At 35.9% G+C, this 22,305-nt stretch overlaps 1 protein-coding gene across 3 annotated transcripts in view; it reads left to right on the top strand.

Annotated features, from left to right (window-relative positions):
- ZDHHC17 (zDHHC palmitoyltransferase 17) overlaps nt 1–21,210 on the top strand; it is a 72,620-nt gene extending 51,410 nt beyond the window's left edge. The window contains exons 11-18 of one of the 3 annotated variants that reach the window (XR_013928969.1): nt 5,819–5,943; nt 7,351–7,413; nt 8,690–8,783; nt 12,604–12,687; nt 13,078–13,235; nt 15,303–15,397; nt 17,285–18,655; nt 20,166–21,210. Coding sequence is in view for 2 of the 3 variants with exons in the window: in XM_080392532.1 (XP_080248658.1) it covers nt 5,819–5,943; nt 7,351–7,413; nt 8,690–8,783; nt 12,604–12,687; nt 13,078–13,235; nt 15,303–15,397; nt 17,285–17,423 (758 nt within the window). In the remaining variant the exon portion in view is untranslated. Of the gene's footprint in view, nt 1–5,818; nt 5,944–7,350; nt 7,414–8,689; nt 8,784–12,603; nt 12,688–13,077; nt 13,236–15,302; nt 15,398–17,284 lie in introns of all 3 variants that reach the window. The other 2 variants (XM_080392532.1, XM_080392533.1) reach the window with 2 other exon arrangements.
- Nucleotides 21,211–22,305: the final 1,095 nt, after the last annotated feature.

Consider the following 22,305-nt stretch of genomic DNA (forward strand, 5'->3'; position numbering starts at 1 on the left):
TTTTATTTCTGTTAGCTGTTCTGATTAACATAAGTTGAAGTTTGGGGGGGGGGGGGGGGTGCGTTTGGTCACAGAATAATGTTCATTGGCCACTAGAAGTAGTAACCATAGGCAATTCACTATCCTAATAAATCTGACTTCAGGATGTCAATAAAATACTGTACTGCTTCTGTAGTTTAAGGTAGGTGCCTCAAAACCTTCACAACAGTCTTTCTGCACACAGAAATAGTAGTCTAAAAACTTCAGTTACTAATTGCTTTTGTTAGAGCTGACACAGTTCTTTGACGAGAAGTTTTAGAGACTTAGCGCTTGAGGCTATCTTCCTTTAATTGATGATTTTTAATTGGAAGTCTTTGTAATAAGATTCCGAATTCTTTCTGCTACTTCTGGAAAATTGCCCTGTAGCTTTATTGGAAAAAAGAAATTACATACCTGCTCTATTTTTATAGCATGAAGCACATCATTGTGGTTGGAGAAAGGATTGTTGTATTTTTACAGCTTTATATGATTACTTACAGCAGACCAGAGTATTGTAACGGTCAAGTGATAAAATCTCTCCTGGTAGTTTTCACAAATTCTGACCATCTTTTGCTCAGGAAAAAAGTTTCTAACCTTAATCACAAATTGCCTTACTGGATCTTCATATTAAAAATAATACAAAGGTCTTAACTGCTGCAAGTGTAACTTGTAATATTCAGGTGTTAGGTAAGAATTTTCTTCTTTTGCAGCTATGTTGAAGTTGTCTGGAAGATCATTTGGTCTTCTGGGTTTAATCTTTAATGAGACAGGAAAGGGCACTCGAAACAATGTATCCTGAAGAGTAAACAAACATGAAGATCAGCAGTGCATTTTCTTGAATTTCAGGGTGGTCACGTGAAAAATATCTATAAATTATAAGGCTTAACGATGTGTCTTCTACGAGGCCAATCTTGAAAGTAAATTCAAAACAGTTTAAATGAATCTAGCATACTACATTTTTTTCATTCTGTTAGGTTTTTCTCAGCAGCTTCTGAGTCTGGTATATTTGTTAAAATAGAAATCCTATTGTTGCTGGGAGTGAGGAGGTTATGATCTGTGTATATATGAGTCTATAGTCCTATGCTCCCTGCCACTGTTTTGCTGCTTCTCTTTAACTGTATTTTGCCCATAACTGAGGATAGTTATGTCCTGTTCGGTTGGTGTATTCTAATCTTCTGCTGTTTGCAGAGTAGGAGGGAAATACCTCAAAAATACTACACACGATATCACTGTATTTTAATTTAGGTTTATTTTTAAAGGGGGAGGGCGGAGATTTAAAAGCACACTTTCAATTACTTGAAATTAGAATTTCACATTTCATTCTTTTTCATTAGCATTTAGAGGTAGAACATTCTTGTGTCCTGTAAAAGTTCAGGGCACATGTGCCAAGTTCATACCTTAGTTGCTCATGCAGTCTTTTCAGTTCCAGCTGAACAAACAGTGCCTGTTGTGTCGGAAGGTTCTTATACTGCTCTGGTTTTCTAAGATGTCAGGGTCTGCTGTAACCCAAAATACTTACAGTATGGTTTTTTGGTTCTACCACTTCCATTTAGTGCAAATGGGGGTGTGCAGTTTTCATTAATTAGGCTTTTTGGTATGGGATACTACTTGCAAAGCTGAGATAATGAGATGATAAAAGCCGGTTTATAATTTTAAAAATAATGTATCATTGACTAATACTGTGTTGATTATCTTTTTTCAAATATACTTCATGTATTGATGGGTTTTAGATGAAAGAAAAACACTGCACACTTGCAGTTAGGGATCATTTTAAAAACTGGATGTAAGAGAATTCTTGATTTTCATGCTTTCACAAAGTGCTTACAAAAGTGGTTTAAAACTGCAACAAGCCAACTGGTACAGTTAAGCAGTTAAGAACAAAAAATCCCATTTATATTACCAAAGTTACCTTCAAGGAAAACAGCAAAAAGCCTTGTATGCAAAAAAAGAGAATCCAACAGCCATGTTTGTAGAGGAGCCAAAGACGCAAAAAATCCAAACCCCAGACCCAGCTATCTGGAGCTTCTGCTGTTCCCATGTCTAAATACTTCTACTAAATTAAAAAAAAAAAAAAAATATTCCAGGGTGGCAGAGATGTCAGTGAATTAATTTTTTTTTTTTTTTTTTTTTTTTTGCAAACTAAGGGATTATTTTGTGTTTGATAGAAAATGGAGGTGGAGAGCTTTTGCAGAGCTTCAGTTGATTAAAAATGGATTTTTGTCTAATAAATGCCTAATCAAATGAGGCTTGTCACGTAGCTATCTGCTGTTACTGACCTGGACTCTTGGATCCAAATGTGCAGCAGTTATGAATTGATAGCTTCATTAGCATGTATTGATCTCCGACAGCTTACACTGGCTGCAGGTTTTTCACTTTAGGAGAAGAGGATTTATTGCTGGATTTCTAGTTAGTGGAAGGGAGCATCTTGGTATATAATGTGCATTTTGGCTTGGTTTCAGACTCCTGTATGACATGTGGCTGTGATAGCAGGAAGGTGCATGTGTTTGTGCCCTTCTAAATAGGCTGCAGTTCAGGATGAAAATCACGTTTACCTCATTTGTGGGTTGTGAGGTGCTTGTCTGGTTTAAATTTTCTTTTAAATGAGATGGTCTTTTTGGTTGCAAGTGGTTTTGTGGAATAATTTTCAGCCTGTTGTACTTGTTCTAATAATAAAAGGATATTGATTAGTACTAAAAGTGGGAAGTGCTGCATGGGTGTTTCTGCTTTGTCTCTCACAAACTGGGGAAACTTCATAAAAGGCAGCAAATTAGTTACAGGGCAGAATGTGAATGTCTGCTATATCATGCATTTTGCAGCCCTTAATATTGTCATGTATTTATCTTTGTGTAGTTGGAAATGTGGATGTTAGGACAAAATAAGGCACTCTCTCTGCAGTAGGAATTCCCTACTTGGTAGCTAATGCAAACCTACAAGGGTTTCTTGCGTATGGGGGATTTTTCAGAGATGTCTGTGATACAAGTTGCTATGATTTTTTTGGAAGTAAACTTCAGAGGGGAATTCAAGATAATTTTAGATACGTCTAGTGTGGACATCCACATTGAAGTTAGTTGTTTAAGCTCTTTTAATAGCCAGTAGAGAAAAATAGCCACTTGTAGAGCACTGCTTCTCTGACTTAATTTAAAGATCTTGTTACTGAAGATAGATTGGATGTGGCTTTTTTCTTTGTTGTGTACGAAGGCATACTGAGTAGATACAAGGTAGGTGAGATGAATGCCACAGTTCGAATTGTTTTATTTACATCAGATGCCAGAAATATCCTGGGAAGACAATTCTAACTTTCCTTTCTCCTTCAAAGTCTGGTTGGTTTTCATCCCTTCTCCCCAGTTTTGCCAAAAACTTCTGATAAATGTGTTTTGAAGATACTAATGAAAAATACTGCTGACTTTGTCTTTATCCATTTACATAGTTACTGCTCATCTCTGCTTTCTCATGTAATCTCCCAACATCTCCCATCTTCAGCACAGAAGTACCTTATACACCACCATTTACACTGTCATTTACACTATCTGACACAACCATAGTAGAGGCAAAACTTAGACTCTGTGGGGAGTCTCATGCTCTCTGTATATTATGGAGTAAAATGGGGGAAGGGCAAGCTCAGAAAATGAACAGCTTCTTTATTGCATGGATTGTCCAAATTTTAGTCAGTAAAAAAACAATTCCAATACTTTCAAGGTTATAAAAACCCTTTTACTGGATAAGAAATTGTTTTTCCCCCTCTGTTCTTAACAGTCCAGACATGATGTCTAGTAATTAGGAATGGATCATATAATTTTTTTTCATTTGTACCTTTGTTTGTAACAGATGTCTGATTAAGGTATGTTTAATGAAAAAAAATTTCACTGTTGCAGCCAAACCCCCAGTGATGCTTGTAGTATTAATAAAGAAAATAGAATCTCTCTAGCTATAAAAATAAGTTGAACCAGATTATTCTTGGCAGCAGGTAATTTTAGAAGAAAAGTAGGAAGAAATTAGATTGTATAAATACTTAAGTCAGAGCTTGAATATTTAGGTTATAGTACAGCTGGTGGGGTTTTCCCCCTGTTATACTTGCTGGAAACAGCTTCTTAGAGGAAAGATTAATTAGCCTTTAGTCAGTTAATACTAGCACTCTACTGTAGAAGGTATATGATTAAAATTGTAATGTAACTTGCCGGTATTTTTTACTTCAAAATTCACAGCCAATTCCTCCCCTCAACAGAAGGAAAAGGAAAAGTTATTTGGGATACGCTTCACATAAACAGTGAGACTTTGTTAGCATTTCAGAAGTCAAAAAGAGGCCTTACTTGTGATTATTCATATTTTGGGGTTCTGTCACATCACAAGAGCAGTGCAGAAGGATTTGAGATCCTTACTGTTATTCTATAGAAATGCTGGGGGTTTTGTTTAATGTTTGTTCTAACTGTACCATATCAATGTAAATGTATGTAAATTTTTTTCTTAATACTACATAATGATTTCAATAAACATTTTTCCAAGAATAGTCAAACACAATAGAATATACTGGTAGATATATAGTAGAATGAATTTGAGCATCTATTCTAATTTCAAAATCCGATTTTTTTCAAATCATGCAAAAAGTGGTTTTTTTGTTGTGTTTAAAGTGTTATATGCCGGTTCAGTACAGATGCTTGGTTTTAAGTCTTACATGCAGGCTTTTGCAATGTATATGCACAACATAAAACTTTAATTGTAGTAAAACTTCTAATGACTACTGAAGTAGAGAGAAATATTCATCTAAGTTACTCAGAATATAGTGTAATGTGGGTGTGCAGTGATTTGTGCCTGAGCCATAAGTGTCCTTTTTGCCCAGATAATGCTATAGAGGCTTCTGCTACCACAGTTTTGTTGAATGTGGCATCTCCCTGCAGCTATGACTGACAGCTGACAGGTATCTTTAGTCAAATTGGTCATGGCTTTTGTAGGTTTACCAGAATAAATAGTTTTCCACCTTTTGTGGAAGAGGCATGTCCGAATTACTTGTTTTTTCAACATCACTGCTAAGAAATGTTTTAATTCTGTGAAGAAATGTCAGGTGTTGTAAGACTAGGCATATTCCATGGCAAGTCATTCAACACAGGAAATGGATTTTGAAACTAATGGTTATTTTCTGACTTTATACGGTAATTGATTTTTATAAACACTTCCAGAGAATACTAATGCCTGTGGTTTTGTAAGTATTAGATGTATTAGTATGTTAAAAATAACTCATTGATGTAACATATGGGTATTGCCTTATAATAGGACCAGGTTTCAGACTACCTTTCTTGGAGATTAGTAGTCTCGAGACGTGATTGCAGTGCAACAGTGGTCGTTGCAGCACAATTCCTTCTATGGCTAGAAACAGTCTTTTCTGTGGTCTTAACGGGAATGTCAAGCCACTGAAGACAGAGGCAAATGTCTGTCTATAAATAGGGCACTGAAATGTTTATTGTGAAAACAGGAAATACTTTCAGAAGATAAATTTCATGGAATTTAATTTATTTCAGAGGGAAAATAATTACAAAAACTGAACTATCATTATTCAATCTTTAGAAGGGTAAGTGCTTTATAAGTGCCTCATGGAGAACAGCATTTTTAAAAGGAAGTTTTCAAGTTTGAGCGGTAGAAAATATTGAGTACTGAGTGCGTTCTTACAGCAGCACTGAATTTTGTTAATTCACAAGACAGTGAATTAAAGGCATTTGTAAAAATTAATTTAAATTTTTTTCAGAATTATCAATGGATATTTTCAAGAGGAAACTTGGTTTTAAACTTTAGATTCCTTGACCTTAAACACATTTGAATTTTTTCTTTATACATCTTCCATTCCTCGCTAATAGCATTGCACTTTTCTACAATTTTGGAAAATCCTGGAAATCTGACCCAGGAATCATCAAAGCCACGGAAGAACAAAAGAAAAAGGTAAAGACATGAGATATGCGAAACTTGTTCTTCACCAGCTTTCCACTGGTTGGTCAGAGTAGTTTGCTATTCAGTAAAATTTCAGTAAGTTTTTGTATAACAAAAGGTCTAAAATGTTGTAGAGTCTTATCTTCCAGGTTTCGTTTGTTTTGTTTTTTTTTTACATTTGGAATATCTGTTTAAGTCTTACTGGTCCAAAGTTGCATTTTAGTCATTTTAAATAAGAAAATAAAATTGCAACTTAAATTCTCAAGATAAAAAGTTTAAAAAGCAGTTGGGTGAAAATTTAAATGTGACATTTCAGAGGTTTGCCTGAAACAAATAACCCATTACGGGAAAAGTGACAGTTAATTTTATAAAAACTTTCCAGGCTTTTAATTTACACAAATTTAAACAAACAGTAGAATCATTTGGGTTGGTTGGTTTGGGTTATGTTTCCTAGAAGCTCACATCCCACCAAAAGTAAATTTTCAGCTTCTATTTCATGGTCATTTGTGAAAACACTTGTGTGGATCGACATGAGACTACTTCAAATTAAAGCCTTATGTAGGAATGAAAATACATGAGCCTTTTAAAAGGGTGGTTGCAATAGCCTAAATTATTTTTGTATTTTCCAGTAGGTTACAATTGAGTTGTTAGTGTGCAGATTTACTCTGCAAATTCCCTTTCTGTTATTGCAAATTTGCCAAAGTAAATTCCAGACTAAATTCTCCTCCTTCAACTGGACTAAATTAAATAGAATAGTTAGCAACTGTACTTTGATTTGGATTCAGCAAATTGCACAAATACGCACTTCATTTGATCTGCTTGCTTAAGTAGTTAAATGTGGTTACAATAGCCTTGCAGAACTGGATGGGAATTGTAAAATGCAGCTTCTTCAGGCAGATGCATATGTCAGTGGATGTTTTGGATTTCTTACATTGCAGCTATCTAAATTGTGAAATGATCTATTTTCAGGGGTATAAACACATAAAAGGTGTCTTACCTTAATGCAGTGCTTTCTCATATTTTCATAATTTTTCTCAAAATGTTTGATGTAGAGTTAGCCTTTAGCTTTGGAATAAGCAACTAAAAAAAATTCTTTTAATTCCAGATGACCAAGTCAAGTATGTATCAAAATTAATATAAGCTTGCTTTTCTCTAATTAAACCTAGCTACATTAGGAATAAGTATAAGCTAAAATTAATTTAGAAGTAAATGTAAATATTGGTTTAATAAAGTAGGTTTAAAATCATTCAGCTGAATTTAAGTTGTTTCTGTGTGTAGGAAGTACCTGAAATGAATAGAGTTCGCAACCCTAGATCTGAAAAGCAGCCATTACATTGGTTGTCACCATTTGTTTATGTGCAAAATTCTAAATTCCTTCTTTTTTCTTTTTTTTTTTTTTCTTTTTTTTTTCCCCTGCAGACAATAGTAGAGCTTGCAGAGACAGGAAGTCTGGACCTCAGTATATTCTGCAGTACCTGCTTGGTAGTGTATTTTATAATCAATTGCAGCACTGACTTAATGCTAGGCCAAAATTAGACGTTCCTGTACTGAACACATTTTTTGCCTTAGCGCAATTTCAAGGGCAGGATTTATTTGTAATCTTTACTTTAAGCAGTGTCTTCAATAAATAACATATCTGTACACAAAAAAACTGCAATAAGAGGGGAAAAAAGATTACTGTGGAAAATAACTTGCTAGTGTCAAAATCCAAGTATCCAGTATATCTACCAAGATGGTTGATTATATATCTAACAAGTTAAGAAAATCACAGATGACATTCCACTACCTCTGTAACTCACAGTAAATTTATGTGGTGCTTCTAGTAAAATATTTTTTTAAAAAATCAAGTGTATTTCTCAATTTGGCAGTAATGGGGGGGGTGGGCGGGGGAAATGGAATCTTAATTTTTATAAAGCTTGCCAAATTGCCAGCAAATATTTTTCTTGGACTAGTTAATACTTAGTTTCACCACAAAATATTTGAAAGAAAACAACTGCTTAAGGAAAAAAAAAGTAACCATAGTAAATGTAATGCCGTTTCTTTTTTATTTCTTTTTTAGAAAGTTAACTAGTAAATATAAAATTATAAAATTATCAAGGTTGTCAGTGTTACACTACAATGCTTTGACCTATGTAGAACATTAATGATGCTAATATTCCCAAAATTGAATCTGGAAAACTATGTACAGATGTGGCACCTTAAAAACTATGTGTGTTTGTATACATTTATGTCTCAGAATACTTAGTTATTCATTCTTTTTTTATTACTGTTTTATATTTCTTTCAAAACATAACCTTTTAAAACAAAATTGTTGGGAGTAATTTAGCATTTTACATTCCACTGAGTCCCACTTGTTGAGTCACATTCCTGTCTTTAGAAAATAAGCTGTAAGAGTTTATGTTAGAGCTCAGTTATGAATGGTACTGACAGAAATGTAGAACTCGCACTCATTCCACATTTTCATTGTTAAAAGACTGAAATGAAATTGGTTGCTATACAGAGCTCAATAGCTGGAGGTGACAGGAGAACTTTGTATAGGGGAAAAAAATCCTGTGTATAACAAACATACCATGAAAGTCATTTCAATGCAGTTGTATAGATGTTTGTGCTAAGATTGCTTTACAAATTAGCATCATGTTTGAAGTTCTCTAAAGGGTTAACAATAGCAAAATCAATTTAAATGGGGGGAGGGGGAGGTGTCCTATTTAAAATGTCAGTGGTTTTTGCTTTTCTAAACAAATGTTAATAACGGTTACAGATACGGAAGCCAGTGAGGTCCAAACACTGTGGTGTATGCAATCGATGTATAGCAAAGTTCGATCACCACTGCCCGTGGGTGGGTAACTGTGTAGGTGAGTAATTTGCTAAAATATGATGTCTTAACAGATAAAGAAGGGAAGAACTTCTGAAACTGGTATTGTGCAGGTTTCTGTCTGTTCTCGTTTTACAGTAAAAGTAACTTAGTTTCTGCCAAAGTCTGAGGAAGAACTGTTGAGGACTTTTGGTAGGAGGGAAAACATTTTCAGTCTTGAGCTTGATCTTTTTTCTATGTGCAGTTCTCTGCATTATTCTCATTAGTATTGTCTGTTACATGCCCATCCTCAAAATTGTTCTGTGTCTAATTGTTTCCTATATATACATTTTTATTAACATAAACTCTAGTAATTAAAAGATGCAAAGCTAAACTGCTTTTTAATGTCTGCAGAAAAGGCATGTACTGATCCCACAACTGATTTTTATCCAGTACATAGGATAAAAATGTTGTTCTTTACCAATAATTTTCAGTAATTTAATGGGAAAGTATATGTATTCAAAAATGTCATGATTATAGCAGTTAGATACAGAAGGACTTCCTATTGAGGTATTCGCCTCTTTTTGACCCCCCAGGTAGTCATTTATTCTCCCCAGTGATGAAGAAAGGAATGGGTATAGAACAGGAATAAGGTCTCTAAATGCTACTATTCCGTGTCACACTTCTTGAGAAACTTACTCAAAAGCCATTATTATGCAGGGAGCACTGAAGACTTCACAGCTAAGAAACTGAGTGCATCTTGCTTCGCTGGGTTATTTTTTTTAGGACACAAGCAGAGGTAACTTTAATGTTGAGGAGGAATTAGGACCTGGATTCATTGACAGCTGACAGCCAATAAATGCTTTGTTGCCATTCTTCCAAATATATATAATAATGGATAGTCATAGTAGGTTGGTATTATGATCAAGAATAAAATAGTCAGCGCTGGCATTTGAATTGTAATAGAAGATCACTGAAGCCTGAGATGGACTTATATCACTCCTTTCTATTTTGTATTTCCTACTGATGTTACTACCTGAGCTACTTTTGATTAGTATTTTAGACATTCTACAATGAAGAACTAAGACTTTTAGTTAACACAAGCAGGGGGCCATAGACTCTGAGGTTTTGGAGAGTGTTTAGTGACAGTTTGTTTTGCAAGAGTGCTGAGGAGTACTTGTCAATGGGACAAAAAGATACAGCATTTTAATCAGTAACTGGAAAAGCATAAAGAGCAGAAGGGGGAGGAAAGACTTTAGTTTGCATGTAATAGGAGAGTATACAAGTAATGGGATTAAGTTATGTGGAGGAAATGTTTTTTTAAAAAACAATGGTGATGGAAAAGCAAAATCTGTCCACTAGTGGTCTTGTACGGATTGGGATAACTGGACATAAAAGTAAACATTCGGACGCTTGAAAGTATGCTGGGAAAAAAGCATTAGAAATCACATTATGAGAACAGCCCTGAACTGGAGGGAGTGATGGTCTAAATGACCTTATACGGCTTCTCTGTTTCTCTCAGATTGGTACGTGGTGACTCTTGATTATAGGATCACAAAATAGAATCCATTCTTAAAACAGCATTCATGGCATGTTTGCCAAAAAGGGAAACATGAATTGAGCCTTTCTGAAAAGGTGGAATTTGGAAATGTTTTATGTAGTCTTCCTCTGAATGTGTTTGAAGGATAGAAATTTTACTAAAGATAGGACTGAGAAATATTGTAAGAGCGTGTACAGACACTCTAAAATAAATCCTTTGGAGATAAATCTTGGCACATAAAGACATTGAGAGAGAATATTTTCACCATTCTGAAGAGGTTGATAAGAAGTGCAGCTATTTGGAAAATAAATTGACAATTGGGCAAATTATTTTCATCCTACCCACAAGATTTTATTTATAATTACAGTGAGCAAGTCTCCAAAAGTGATTCTACTTACCCTTTTAATGGAGTATCAAAATAGCATTGTTTCTTAAAGTTGGTTGTTTGAAAATGAAAACCAACAGATTTTGTTAAACTTGTAGTTACATTTCAAACACAAACTGCAGGCTTGCAACAGAAGTAACAGTATGGAAGGAGTTAAAGCCAAATCTTAAACCATTGTGTCATGTGGGTTATGCTGACATTGTACTGAATTATTGTTCTGATAGCAGTGATGCAGAAGGTAGGTCTTGTGTATGTGAGAAATTTGTTTACAGTTTAGAATAATGATCCTGTTTCCCCCCCAGTAAAGATTCTTCTCCAAGGAGCTGAAAGTAGGAAAATTAAGAAATAAACAGACCATCAAAATCATGCAATATAACTCCATCAGTAAAAAATCAGTGATCTTTATTATATGTTATTACCTGTGTATAATATAAGCACAACCATATAAAATAAATCAGCAACAATTCTTACAGCATTGTTTAAACTGTGGAGAATAACTGTGTTCCTGCCAGTCCAGGGTGAAACTGTAGAGAATGGTGCTGAGTTTTGCCAGATCTTATTTAATACACAGAAGAAAGGCAGTTTCTCCACTTTCCTTTCTCAAAGTCTTTTTTCTAACTATGACTAAGATTGTACCCCTCTCATTTATGGATTTATGGTTTTGAATGCTATATGTATGTTTTTACCAAATACAGATGGATTTCCTCTAGAGTTTTGTTCAGTATCACTGAAGATGCTGCTGAAAGTAGCATCTCATCATGTGCCTCTCAGATGGACCCCTAGGACACCGTTTAACTTCAGTTTTTTACAAAAATATCTTTTCTCAAACGTAACAGTTTTGAAGTATAGACTGGAAATGAAAGTGATACCTTAGGGACATTCCCAGCACTGTTTCTCATATGCTGTTAGGTGATTGAAGGCAATGTTAAAACATATTTTATGTCTGCAGGAACTTGTTTGATTTTCAGGGAAATGTCTTGTGTTTAGTCTAGCTTGTGTTGTATGTGTATTTTTCCTCATCTCTTATTTATATAGTCTTTCAGTTCACTTGCTGAAAGCACTTTATTTTCTGCCTCCAGAGGATGCTCTTGTTTTAGCAGGCAAAACATTTGACATAATGAAGGAGTAAATGCTGTGCTGGTAGATGATGACAGCCAAATCTTTTGTAGCCCATTATCATCTCTGTGGGTTTAGTTTACAGCCTAGAGCTCTTGGAAGGTTGCAACAGTGGACATATTTTACAAACAGAAGGAAGCTGAGTAGTTCAGAATTATGACGTACTCACATAAGAGGCATCTTTTTAGCTCTGTTAATGTTAAAAATAAATCAGTCTTTTAGTAACTGAATTTTCTTGCATTTAAATTCTGGTTTAAGTAGAATGTTTTTTATCTCATTCATTATTTTAGCCAGGTTGTTAGGCCTCATCTGTTCAGTTACATGTGTTTGGTTTACAAGTTCTGTTAGATATTTTATTTTCAGCTAGCTTCTTGAGTTTGCTTATTATCAAGGGAGATTGTATATTTATTCGTATTTCTATTTCTTTTAAGAAAGTGAACTCTGTAGTCTGATTTTTTTAAATGGAATTTTAAAAATATTTTTTGATGTGTGATTCTTGGCAGTTCAGGGCGCTGCTGCAGCTGTCACCAGCATTGTCCTAAATACTGTCTATCCATTTTATTAGCTCATGAAAGAGGTTACAGATGAAATGCATTTGTGTGAACTGCAGCTGTAATGTGACAGAAATTGAAGAAAATAAGACATTGTTGTCTAAGAAGAAATCATAAGTAAACTAGCTAATTTCACTGTCTTGAAATAACATTGGCTTAGTATTGGAGAGTGATGTTTCTGTACACAATAATAAGCAGTACTTCTAAGCGAGCAATTAAACTTTCTGATGTAGTGTTGTCTTTCTTACGAAAGTGTAGTAATTTGATCCCTGATGTTGTGCAAATTTAGGAGCAGGGAACCATCGCTATTTTATGGGATACCTGTTCTTCCTGCTTTTTATGATCTGCTGGATGATTTATGGATGTATCTCTTGTGAGTAAATGTGTTTTTTTGGCTTTTTTAAAATTGTTTATAAGTACTTTATCTCCTTGTATGGATTTTTACCGATTTCTGCCGTATCAGAATTTTGGGTATTTTTATGCTGGAATTGAACTGTGTATGAATAATTTACTGTATTGGATATTTTAAGTTAGAAGATGATAGGGTTTTGTCCTAAATTTTTTTCTTTATCACAGCCAAGTGTGTGCATATGTTATATATTTATGGCACTGGGAAAGGAAAAGAGAGCATGTAAAACTATTTTGGCACATTGTCATTTTCTTATTTAATTTAGTACATTCTAATGTGGGCATCATGTTGATGTACAGTAAACATATCTTAAATCTTTTATATTGTTTTTGACACTTTGGTTTTTTTCTGTAGACTGGGGTTTCCATTGTGAGACAAGTTACGCAAAGGATGGATTTTGGACCTATATTACACAGATTGCTACTTGTTCTCCGTGGATGTTTTGGATGTTTCTAAACAGTGTTTTTCACTTCATGTGGGTGGCTGTATTACTCATGTGTCAGATGTATCAGGTATGGAAGAGCACTTCATTTGTAATGCTGAGTCTTGGGAGCGACATAAGAATATCACATAGTTCTGTCATTTAAATTTTAATGTTCATTATGCAAGACCAAGTGTGTCTCAGCCACGCTGGAGGAGGCAGGCATCTGTTGTCTGTGGATATAGGCATTGTTCGCTTCTCATTCACTTGCACTTTTTTTTCCCCCAAGAGGCTGAAATGCCTACTTCCTGCTTTCCGTTCTCAGGGAAGGGCAATGAAGACTAATAAAAGATGAGATGTGTGGGTCAAACTTAGGATAATGCAGTATGACATTAGCAGAAGGAGGGTGGTGACTTCAAAGGGGATGCAGTAATTTCTTACACTGATTCAGTGTGATCTGAGGTCACATCACTGTAGTGTAATTTGACAAAACCCAAGTTTTTCATTATCCTCTTTAAGGAAAGAAAAGTCATACTGAAAGCTTTCAAGTATGACTTGAAAGTCTTTTAGTATGACTTGTCATTAATGAACCATGAGACTTACTGATTTAATCTTTCCAGAGATCCTGGAAATAAAAATAATCCTCTAAGGTTTAGGTAAAACTTTTCAGGAAATTTAAGTTTTTCCTCCTTTCTCTACAATATTCATAATTTACAACATACATCAACTTCAAAATCTTCTATGCATCAGTGAGAGCTGTTCGTTCTTTTAGAGGTCTTTCCTGCCCAAGACAAATGAGCAGAGGTAACTACATGTATTTCAGGTGGCTGTCAAAGCAGTCTAACCCACCAGACTTCAGCAGAATAAGCATGTAACTTTCCAGAGAGCCTTCCATCATACTTGTATCATTGTCCATTAAATTCCCCATTGAGGATTCCTGTTAATCTTTGAACTATGCCACTTGGAAAAATACGTCTCATAGTATTTTGTATTGTTAGTGTAATTAAGCAAAATAATCCTAGCATTTGAGTTCTTTATAATCATCCTTGAAAAATGAAAACCAAACACACAGTCATATTACTAAATTTCTCAAGAGTTTTATGCATAGAAAACTGAGGATTGTTCTGGGCAAGTATCTTTGGAGCTTGCTATAATAATGAAATTGATAGAGATTATTTTGCAACTGCGTAGCCCCTGCTCTTACTGCTTTTACTTTTCCTCTCCATCATAAAGTTTGGACTTGTTATTGAACTGGTCAGAGTTATTGTCAAAACACTAACTACTATCTTAGAAAAACAATTAAAAACCTGTATTTCCTACTTCAGAAGTTGGCCACTGAGAGTCCATTTATATACATATCCTAGTGAAGTTTCATGTCTATTAAGTACATCTAAATGAGGCAAGCCAGCCCAAACTTAACTTTTAAAATGTTGCTTTTGTAGCATGTGGCAGAGTTGACTTTTTATATTTCACTAGGAATTACAAGATTTTGTCTTCCTGTAGTACAAGGTCGCTAAGGGACTTCTCACATTTTTTGTTTCCAATTACATCACGTTACAGTAAACTCCAGTTTTGCTTAAGATACTCTTTTAGGCTAACATAGCTGGAAAGCTGTTACAGAAAATAATCTTTGGGCCAAATGGTTCTGTAAAAAGGGAAAAAACAACAACAACAAAAACCCCATTTTTTTTCTGGTCATCTTTTTGTCTTGCAGACAGAAAAGTTATGTTACTGCAACAAATTTATAAATGGGAAAAAATGTATTACTGGAGCTGTAACCAGTGTCAGGAGGAAACCAAAGTCATTCAAATGCTGTATAAAGTAACTCTGGAATCTTTTTTTACAGTACACTTCAGCTGACAATGTAGTAAAGGCATCTCTTTCTTACGAACCAAGAAGTCACAGTTTATTCAGTGATCATGATTTATTTCTGATCACTTTCAAAATTAAACTCTTTGCACAGTCTGGTACACCTGTTGCATGGTGTTTTATGTTGGGATCTGGTAATTTCCCCAGACAAAAATTCTTTCTTCAAAAGAAGGAGTATTAAACAATACATTTGATCCTCATGCTAGGGCTTGTTTTGGTCTGGCTCATGCAGGACTTGTTTGCATGTCTTTTACATGTGCTGAATTGCTTACTCTTTTTCTGTCTTCAGATATCTTGCTTGGGTATCACAACAAATGAAAGAATGAATGCAAGAAGATACAAGCACTTTAAAGTTACAACCACATCTATTGAAAGCCCATTCAAGTAAGTTTTAAAGTGTAAACATATTTCTTATTTTTGTAGCCTTGCATACATCTGAATGGTGCAGCTTGTTGAAATAGAACATAGCTAAATACTTTCAGAGTATTTTCAGTACTTGGAATGCTGGATCTGTCAGCTATTTTTACAGTAACACATTCTGTCCAGTTAAAGGAAGTGATAAATGTTTTGTAGTGACTGTAGACAGGGATGCATAAACATAGAAAAGAATGCTTTCCAGCAGTGGTCATATTTTGCTGTAGTGTTTATGGGGAAATAAATATCCTCTTTATAAATCAGATGCCCAAAGCAGAGGTGGTTGCTTATTGCATGATGTCGATGTGGTCCTGGATCTTCACTTCCACACCAGGCACTTTCTCCTGATTAATATTTAATGTGCTGTTGAATTTGCATTGTCCAGTTGCTCTCTTTACCGAGAGAAAAGAGGCAGCACTTCCTTCCTGCTCGGGACGAAGGGCATGGGCAAAACTGTTTGTGGGGAAGGGAGCAGGCAGCCCCAGGAACTGAAGTGGGTGTTGCATGGGTGAGGCATGGGCTTTTGGTTATCAGTATGTGAAGGGTAGCTTGGCATTCTGGTTTCTGTAGTAACGAGGGTGCAAGCTGAAAGAGGGGTGCTTGGGGGTGAAACAGCACTGGGATGAGAATACGGCAGCACGGAGCAGCTTGTGGAGCCAAAGCGGGAAATAAATGAAGGCATGAGGCTGGTATGTTGGTGGGTTATGGGCACGTTACAAAAGGAGCAGTGAAAGGACAGAGGCATGTCTCAATCCTGCTGTGTATGCGGCGTCTCCTCTGGGGGCTGCTGTTCTTTCAGGTGGCACACAGAAGATCGGTGTTATTGTTGCAGTTTGGTTTTTGTGCTAGGAGTTTGTGTGATTTTTTTTTTTAGTATCTCTCCTTACAAAACTTCTGGTAAGAAGCAGATAAGCATCTCTGTATAGTTGCAGTCTTCCTACAGATTAGAGTTGTAAGAAAACCAGATAATCATTTTGCCTGAAGAACACAGGGTGGTGCGTGAGATAGGAAAACCCCACTGGTTTGATCTCCAAACTAAAGTCACATTCACAAACTATTTTCACTGAAGAAGCTGCTGTTATAAAAATGACTCCTGAAAATAACACCAGATAATATATATAATAAATATTTAATATAATAAATAACTGCTTGGCATCGCATGTCAGATGAAGAATTGACATCAAGTGGTTGCTTAGACTGGCTCTTGCAGGTCATAACAGGAATTTCTCTTCCAGAAAACCATGATCTATCCAGCCCATGTGTAATTAAGTTTAAAAAACCCAACATGTTGGAATTTTGATGTAGGTATCTTAAATATTTGACAATTAATTGATTCAGCAGCGGAAAGCACTTGAGTAGTTCATTTAATTCAGATAATGCTTTCTTAATTTGTGTTGCCTAGGGACTTAATTGATCTTAGACTTGCAGCTGGTGGATTGGTACGTGTGGCAGAAATAGATATTAATAAAAATGGAAATTATTCTAGGAAGACATCCAGGGCATGCTGTTTTGCCTTGCATCCATCCATACAATGCAGCTTACCCCTTAGAAAGGGATCTGAATTGCCATGCTACGCTACATGATGGTGCATCGCCAATAACATGTTACGTTTCTCCATATGGTTTTGTAGGTAGTAGAGAAAAAGTTAGCGTCTTGTTTGTGTCCAGGTCTGGTGACTACTTTTATTTCAGAACTTGCTCATCAACAAGCACTAAGATAATTCCTAACTGAATTGGTTTTCTACAGTGAGGAACTTAAAGGGTGAAGAATCGGATTTGTGGGTAGACGAAAAATGTTGTACTTTGTTAGATCAGCTGTGATACTGCTTACTAACATGTGGTTTTGGTTTGTTTTTAGCCATGGATGTATAAGGAACGTTATAGACTTCTTTGAATTCAGATGCTGTGGTCTTTTTCGGCCTGTTATCGTGGACTGGACAAGGCAGTATACAATAGAATATGATCAAACTTCAGGATCAGGCTACCAGCTAGTGTAGCACCACCTTCATCCTGTGAGCATATCATATCTGAGTGGTGCCTGAAAAATTTTCTCTCTCTCTCGAATCCGCATCCCTTGAAGAGTAGCATGCTATGTGTAGGGCTGATGATGAATCATAAGGTACCTTCTCTTCATCAGAATTTTATTAACAAAAGTAAAAATGGACAGAATAAACTGCCAAACCTGATAAGGAAGAGGAGGAAGATCAAAAAGGGATTTTAACAGTTCTTAACATGAGAATTATTTGCGACAGCATATTCACAGTATTTGTTGCTGGGTTTTTTATTTAAGGTCTTTCACAATGGAGCATGAGGTTACTGAAGTATTGACATAAGTAGTTATGTTGTGCTAAGCAGAAAAACTTATTTCCCAATATAATTCCACTGAAACAAGAATATAGAGTATAAAACTAAATTTCATGATGCAGAGTTCACTGATTGCTATGTTGTAGTCCCTGTAATGTGATTTTTTTTAATACAGATTTTCTGTAGTATTACGTACATTGAAAAATGTGCTTTTCAGTACTGTTACATCATGTGGTGGGAATCCCCTGTAACATGTTAAGTTTTAGCAGTAGGGCATGTCAGATAATGTTGAGAAAAAATACCTTGCCCACATTTTATGGTGATTGTTTTTGCCACCAGTTAGTGGTACAACTAAATACTTGTAGTAACCCTGTTCTGAGACCATATAGTCTGAAATAAACAATCACAAAAATAAGGAAAGCTCTTCTGTCAAAATTAAAGCCCTGTTTAAATGCATGATACACCTGTAAAACTTAATCACAGCATATAATGTTCAGGAAGAAAGGGGAAAAAAATTCATTTACTTTGAAGTAATTAATATAAGCAACTTACAAACTAGCATTGTTTTAATATTAGGTTTGGTCCTCATACAGTACAGCGTAGTGTAATTGGAGAACTGTTGGAAGAGAAATTGCATGGGGGAAACCACAGATGTGAAAGCAAATGTCTCAGTTATAAAAAGACAAGATAGTTTTAAATTGAATGCAACTGCAGAAGTAAAACCCAATGTTGTCTGAAATATTTACTTTGCTTGGATGTAAAATAATGGAAACCAATCTGTAAAACAAATAATTTAAAATCCCCATGATAGCACGCACACACAGAAAATGTAACGCAACTTCTGAAGATGATGGTGTACTGGCACGTGGAAATCACCCTTAATTTCTGGTTTTTTAAGTTCTCATGCTACAGATATGTTTGGAAGGTAAGGAATGACCTGAAATTGCATTCCAAAGGGGCTTTTCTTGAATGTGATGCACTGATTTTTTGTTATGGTGTTTTCATAAACTCATAGTGAATTGTTCACTGCTTCCTTAACTATTGTTTACAGAGAGACTGAGAATCAGGTTAGTTCTCTTCTAAGTGCTGTAGCAACCCAGTGGTTCGAGAAACCTGTGAGGGGAGTTTGGGGAGGGACCTGAAAGCAGATGTCTGAGACTAGTGTAAAGAATGTGTATCTGTATATAAATAATTTATCAAATAGTTTTCTCTCTGTGAGTGTGTTTAGTGTATTCAAAGCTGCTCATTTTCATTTTATTCAACCAAAAAAAAGTGTAGGAAGATATCTAATGAGCTTTTAGTGATGTTCAATATTGCTGTTAATAGGCATTATGCCCTGCAAATTCACTGCATGTTTGATGCTTGGCAAAATTAGCGTTTTCTGTAATATGCAGATTACTGGTAATAAAGCAATCTAGTGGTATTCCCGGCCCTTGCCTTAGTAAGAGGAGCAGTGAAACTGTAAATAGTTGATGTTCAGTATTTGCAAGTAAACATTTTTTCTGTAGTTGTTCATTGATCTCAAGACACACACTTAGTTTGCAAGTACCAGATATCAGGATTTACAGAAGTGCAGCTTTAGAGTACTTGAATGTTTAATACTGGAAAAGTCAACATCGTCTTGGACACAGTTTTAATGGGAGAAGTTTGGGTGTAGGGGTGGCAAGAAGCTTTTACTATTTTTGTCAGACAAAATTTGTAATCCTAATGAAGACACGTTCTCTTTCAGTGAAAACAGTTAATATCAGTTATTCCTATTTTTTTCTAATCAGAAAAAAGCATGAAGAATTTACAATGTTTATTTTAATCACCAGTAATGTCCTGCATATTTGTTCTTTTTTTTTTTTTTCCCACATTTTTGCTGGGGGTCAGTTGACTTGAAGTTTGATACACTTTATTAAGCATCGCCTAGCACCAGGAGAGCAGTTCAGTATGTGATACAAGTTTTGGGTTTAGTTGCCCAGTAGCATTAACTGCCATGAATTGTCACGCAGTCCATGTCAAAAATGTTTGCAAAAGAAGAGGTGATCTTTGGTAGTATGTAGTGAGTTCTGCACTATTTACTTGTTAATAGCTCTCTGGTGACAGTTCTGTCAAGGCCTGCAGAATTTGGGTAATAGTAGGTAGTTGTGAAAATTAATTTGCGTATATGGATTTGGGATGTATGAAGTTTCCAGTGCAAAATGTAACTTGTCTTGAGTAACACTGAATTGTTTGATGTAAAATCATAAAATCACGCAGGGGGGAGCCAACTATGCAGCATTTTTCTGTCAAGTTATCAAACTTACAAATTACTTGTTGAACCAAAACTGCATTGCTTCTGAAACTTAACAAAGCTGATCCAGACCAACAGCAGATCAGACTAACTTAATCTGGCATAGGTAGAATAAATGGGAATTTTGTCTTGGCCCTAAACATGTGCTGTTTCTTTGCAGGTTTCTGTATTCTTTGATGTCCACCAGATTTTTTTTAATTAATGTGTAAAACAGCATCGCTACATTTTAAGCTATGGATTTTTTTGTATATTCTTTATTTATAACTGTGCCAAGTATTATTTTAATACTGTCGAGATCTTGATGTATTACATTGTGAACAAAAAAAAAAATCTGTAAAATGTTTAATAAATTAGCTCTCCTTACATAAATTAAATCTGTTAAATTTTGTAAGTTATTAATCAAATAAATATTGACTCTTAGATGCAGTGTTTGTCTTGACTTGGGATGTGATTTCACACAGTGTTGTTTCTGTCCAGTTTCAGAAGCCACACCAGGAAAAACTAGCTGCTATCTTGCATTTTACTTTAGTAAAGTCTTTCCAGAAAGATTTACAGGTGTCTGAAAGGTAGTTTGTACCCAATTCTGTGCCTGTGTGAAATCCTGTGAACCACTGAACTGGGTTTCGGTGAAGCCCTTTGTACTACCAATTATAGAGTTACCATTCACTAATTAGATAGTCCTTTCTTTTGTGCAAAACATGCTTGCAAGGTAATGTTTCTTAAGGGAAAATTCCTTCTAGGGAATGTTTCAGGTGGCCAAATGTGCATATTTAAATGACATTTGAGGTATTCTAAGGGTAAACAAAACATCCAGGTAAGGCTGGGAGATATGACCAAGATGTGTGCTTCTATGTTGCGCTTGCAGGAGACAGAATACCTTGACTCTTCTGGTCTGTGCTGAAGGTCAGATTTTGAGTAGAAACAAGGTAACCATCCAAGTTGGGCTTTAATCAGGATGTTTATAACCAGCGTATGTGTTAAAAGTATGAGGCTGGGACTTAAGAGCATACCTAATGGGGAGGGAAAAAAAAAGTCTCTCTGGTTTCTGATGGTTGTGGGTTCAATACTGACACTGAGAATTGTTGGTACTCTTCTCCCCTTCCCCATCCCCAAGCAATGGTTCTGGTGAGGCTGGGCCCAAGCTTGCCTCTGCTGGACCACCCTTTGACTTGTCTGGTAAAGGTCAGGGAAGGTACTTCCTGTTTTTAAAAAAGACATTCTGTGCTGAAGGTCTCTGTCGGAGATTTGCAGTGCTCCACCAGAGCAGCTGCTGCTCCTGGGAGGTATGGGTGGGCTCCTGATGACTTGAAAGCTGGTTACAGGGTTTGTTTACTCGGGAGGAACCTGCCCTCTGCACCCTCATTATGGCTTGATTACAGTTCACTCCTTTGTACCTCCCATGAGCTGCCTTTAAGTAAAATCAGATTTTTCTTGCTACGAAAGCAATGCCTACTTGTGAATGCTTGTGTTTGGATTTTACCCACCTTAGGCTGCTGAATGGATATCAGTAAAAATTGCACCTGCTAATTCCAGGTTGAATTTATTTGCAGCATCTTACAAACTTAGTGCTATATCCATATGGCCTCCAATCCTAGATACTGCTTAAGATCTCCCGATCATGAAGTCAAAGTACTGTTGAGAACCAGTCTCTCCTGGAATCAGGGCTTTGAGGGCTTTGAGACTAACTCAAAGCGTTACTCCAGCCTGGGCTGAGTTTTTTATTCACCAGTGCTTTGCTACAGCTGAGGAGTTGACAGTACCCAAGTGAAAGCACTTCAGTGCAGGGTAATCATTTCTCTTGACTGGTATATTGTCTTCATGTTTACAAGTTTCCTTTTTTCCTTCATTTCTTTATTGTTCTGTTGTTAAGTTAGTTAGTGAGGTGTAGAGCAGTATGGAGCTGTGAGGTATCGCTGTGACTCCCTCCAGGAAATGAAAGCCCTTGGTTGTTAGCAGTTTTAATCACTTCCACTCACTTCTACAGTTCATTTTTCTAGGAACTTAAAGCTCTCTTTTTATAGGTAAATGAATAATGTGTTAGATGCCCATTTTTGTCAGCATAAATTGCACCTGCCAACTCTGCTAATGTTGTGGGATTCGATCCACTACAGTAGCTACATCAACTAATGGGGAGGTGTTTCATCAGCTCAGTGGCGTGTTAGGAGCATTATTTTAGTTTCTGTCTATCAAACAGTGCCGCTCAGCATTTTACAATGCTTTTCCTCAGAAGAGGAAGCACTTCCATCAGGTAACAAGGCAAGGCTATGGAAAGGGAATATGGTCATTGTCTTCATGTTGTT

The sequence above is a fragment of the Falco punctatus genome (assembly GCF_963210335.1).
Source record: "Falco punctatus genome assembly, chromosome: 6".
Taxonomy (NCBI): Eukaryota; Metazoa; Chordata; class Aves; order Falconiformes; family Falconidae; genus Falco; species Falco punctatus.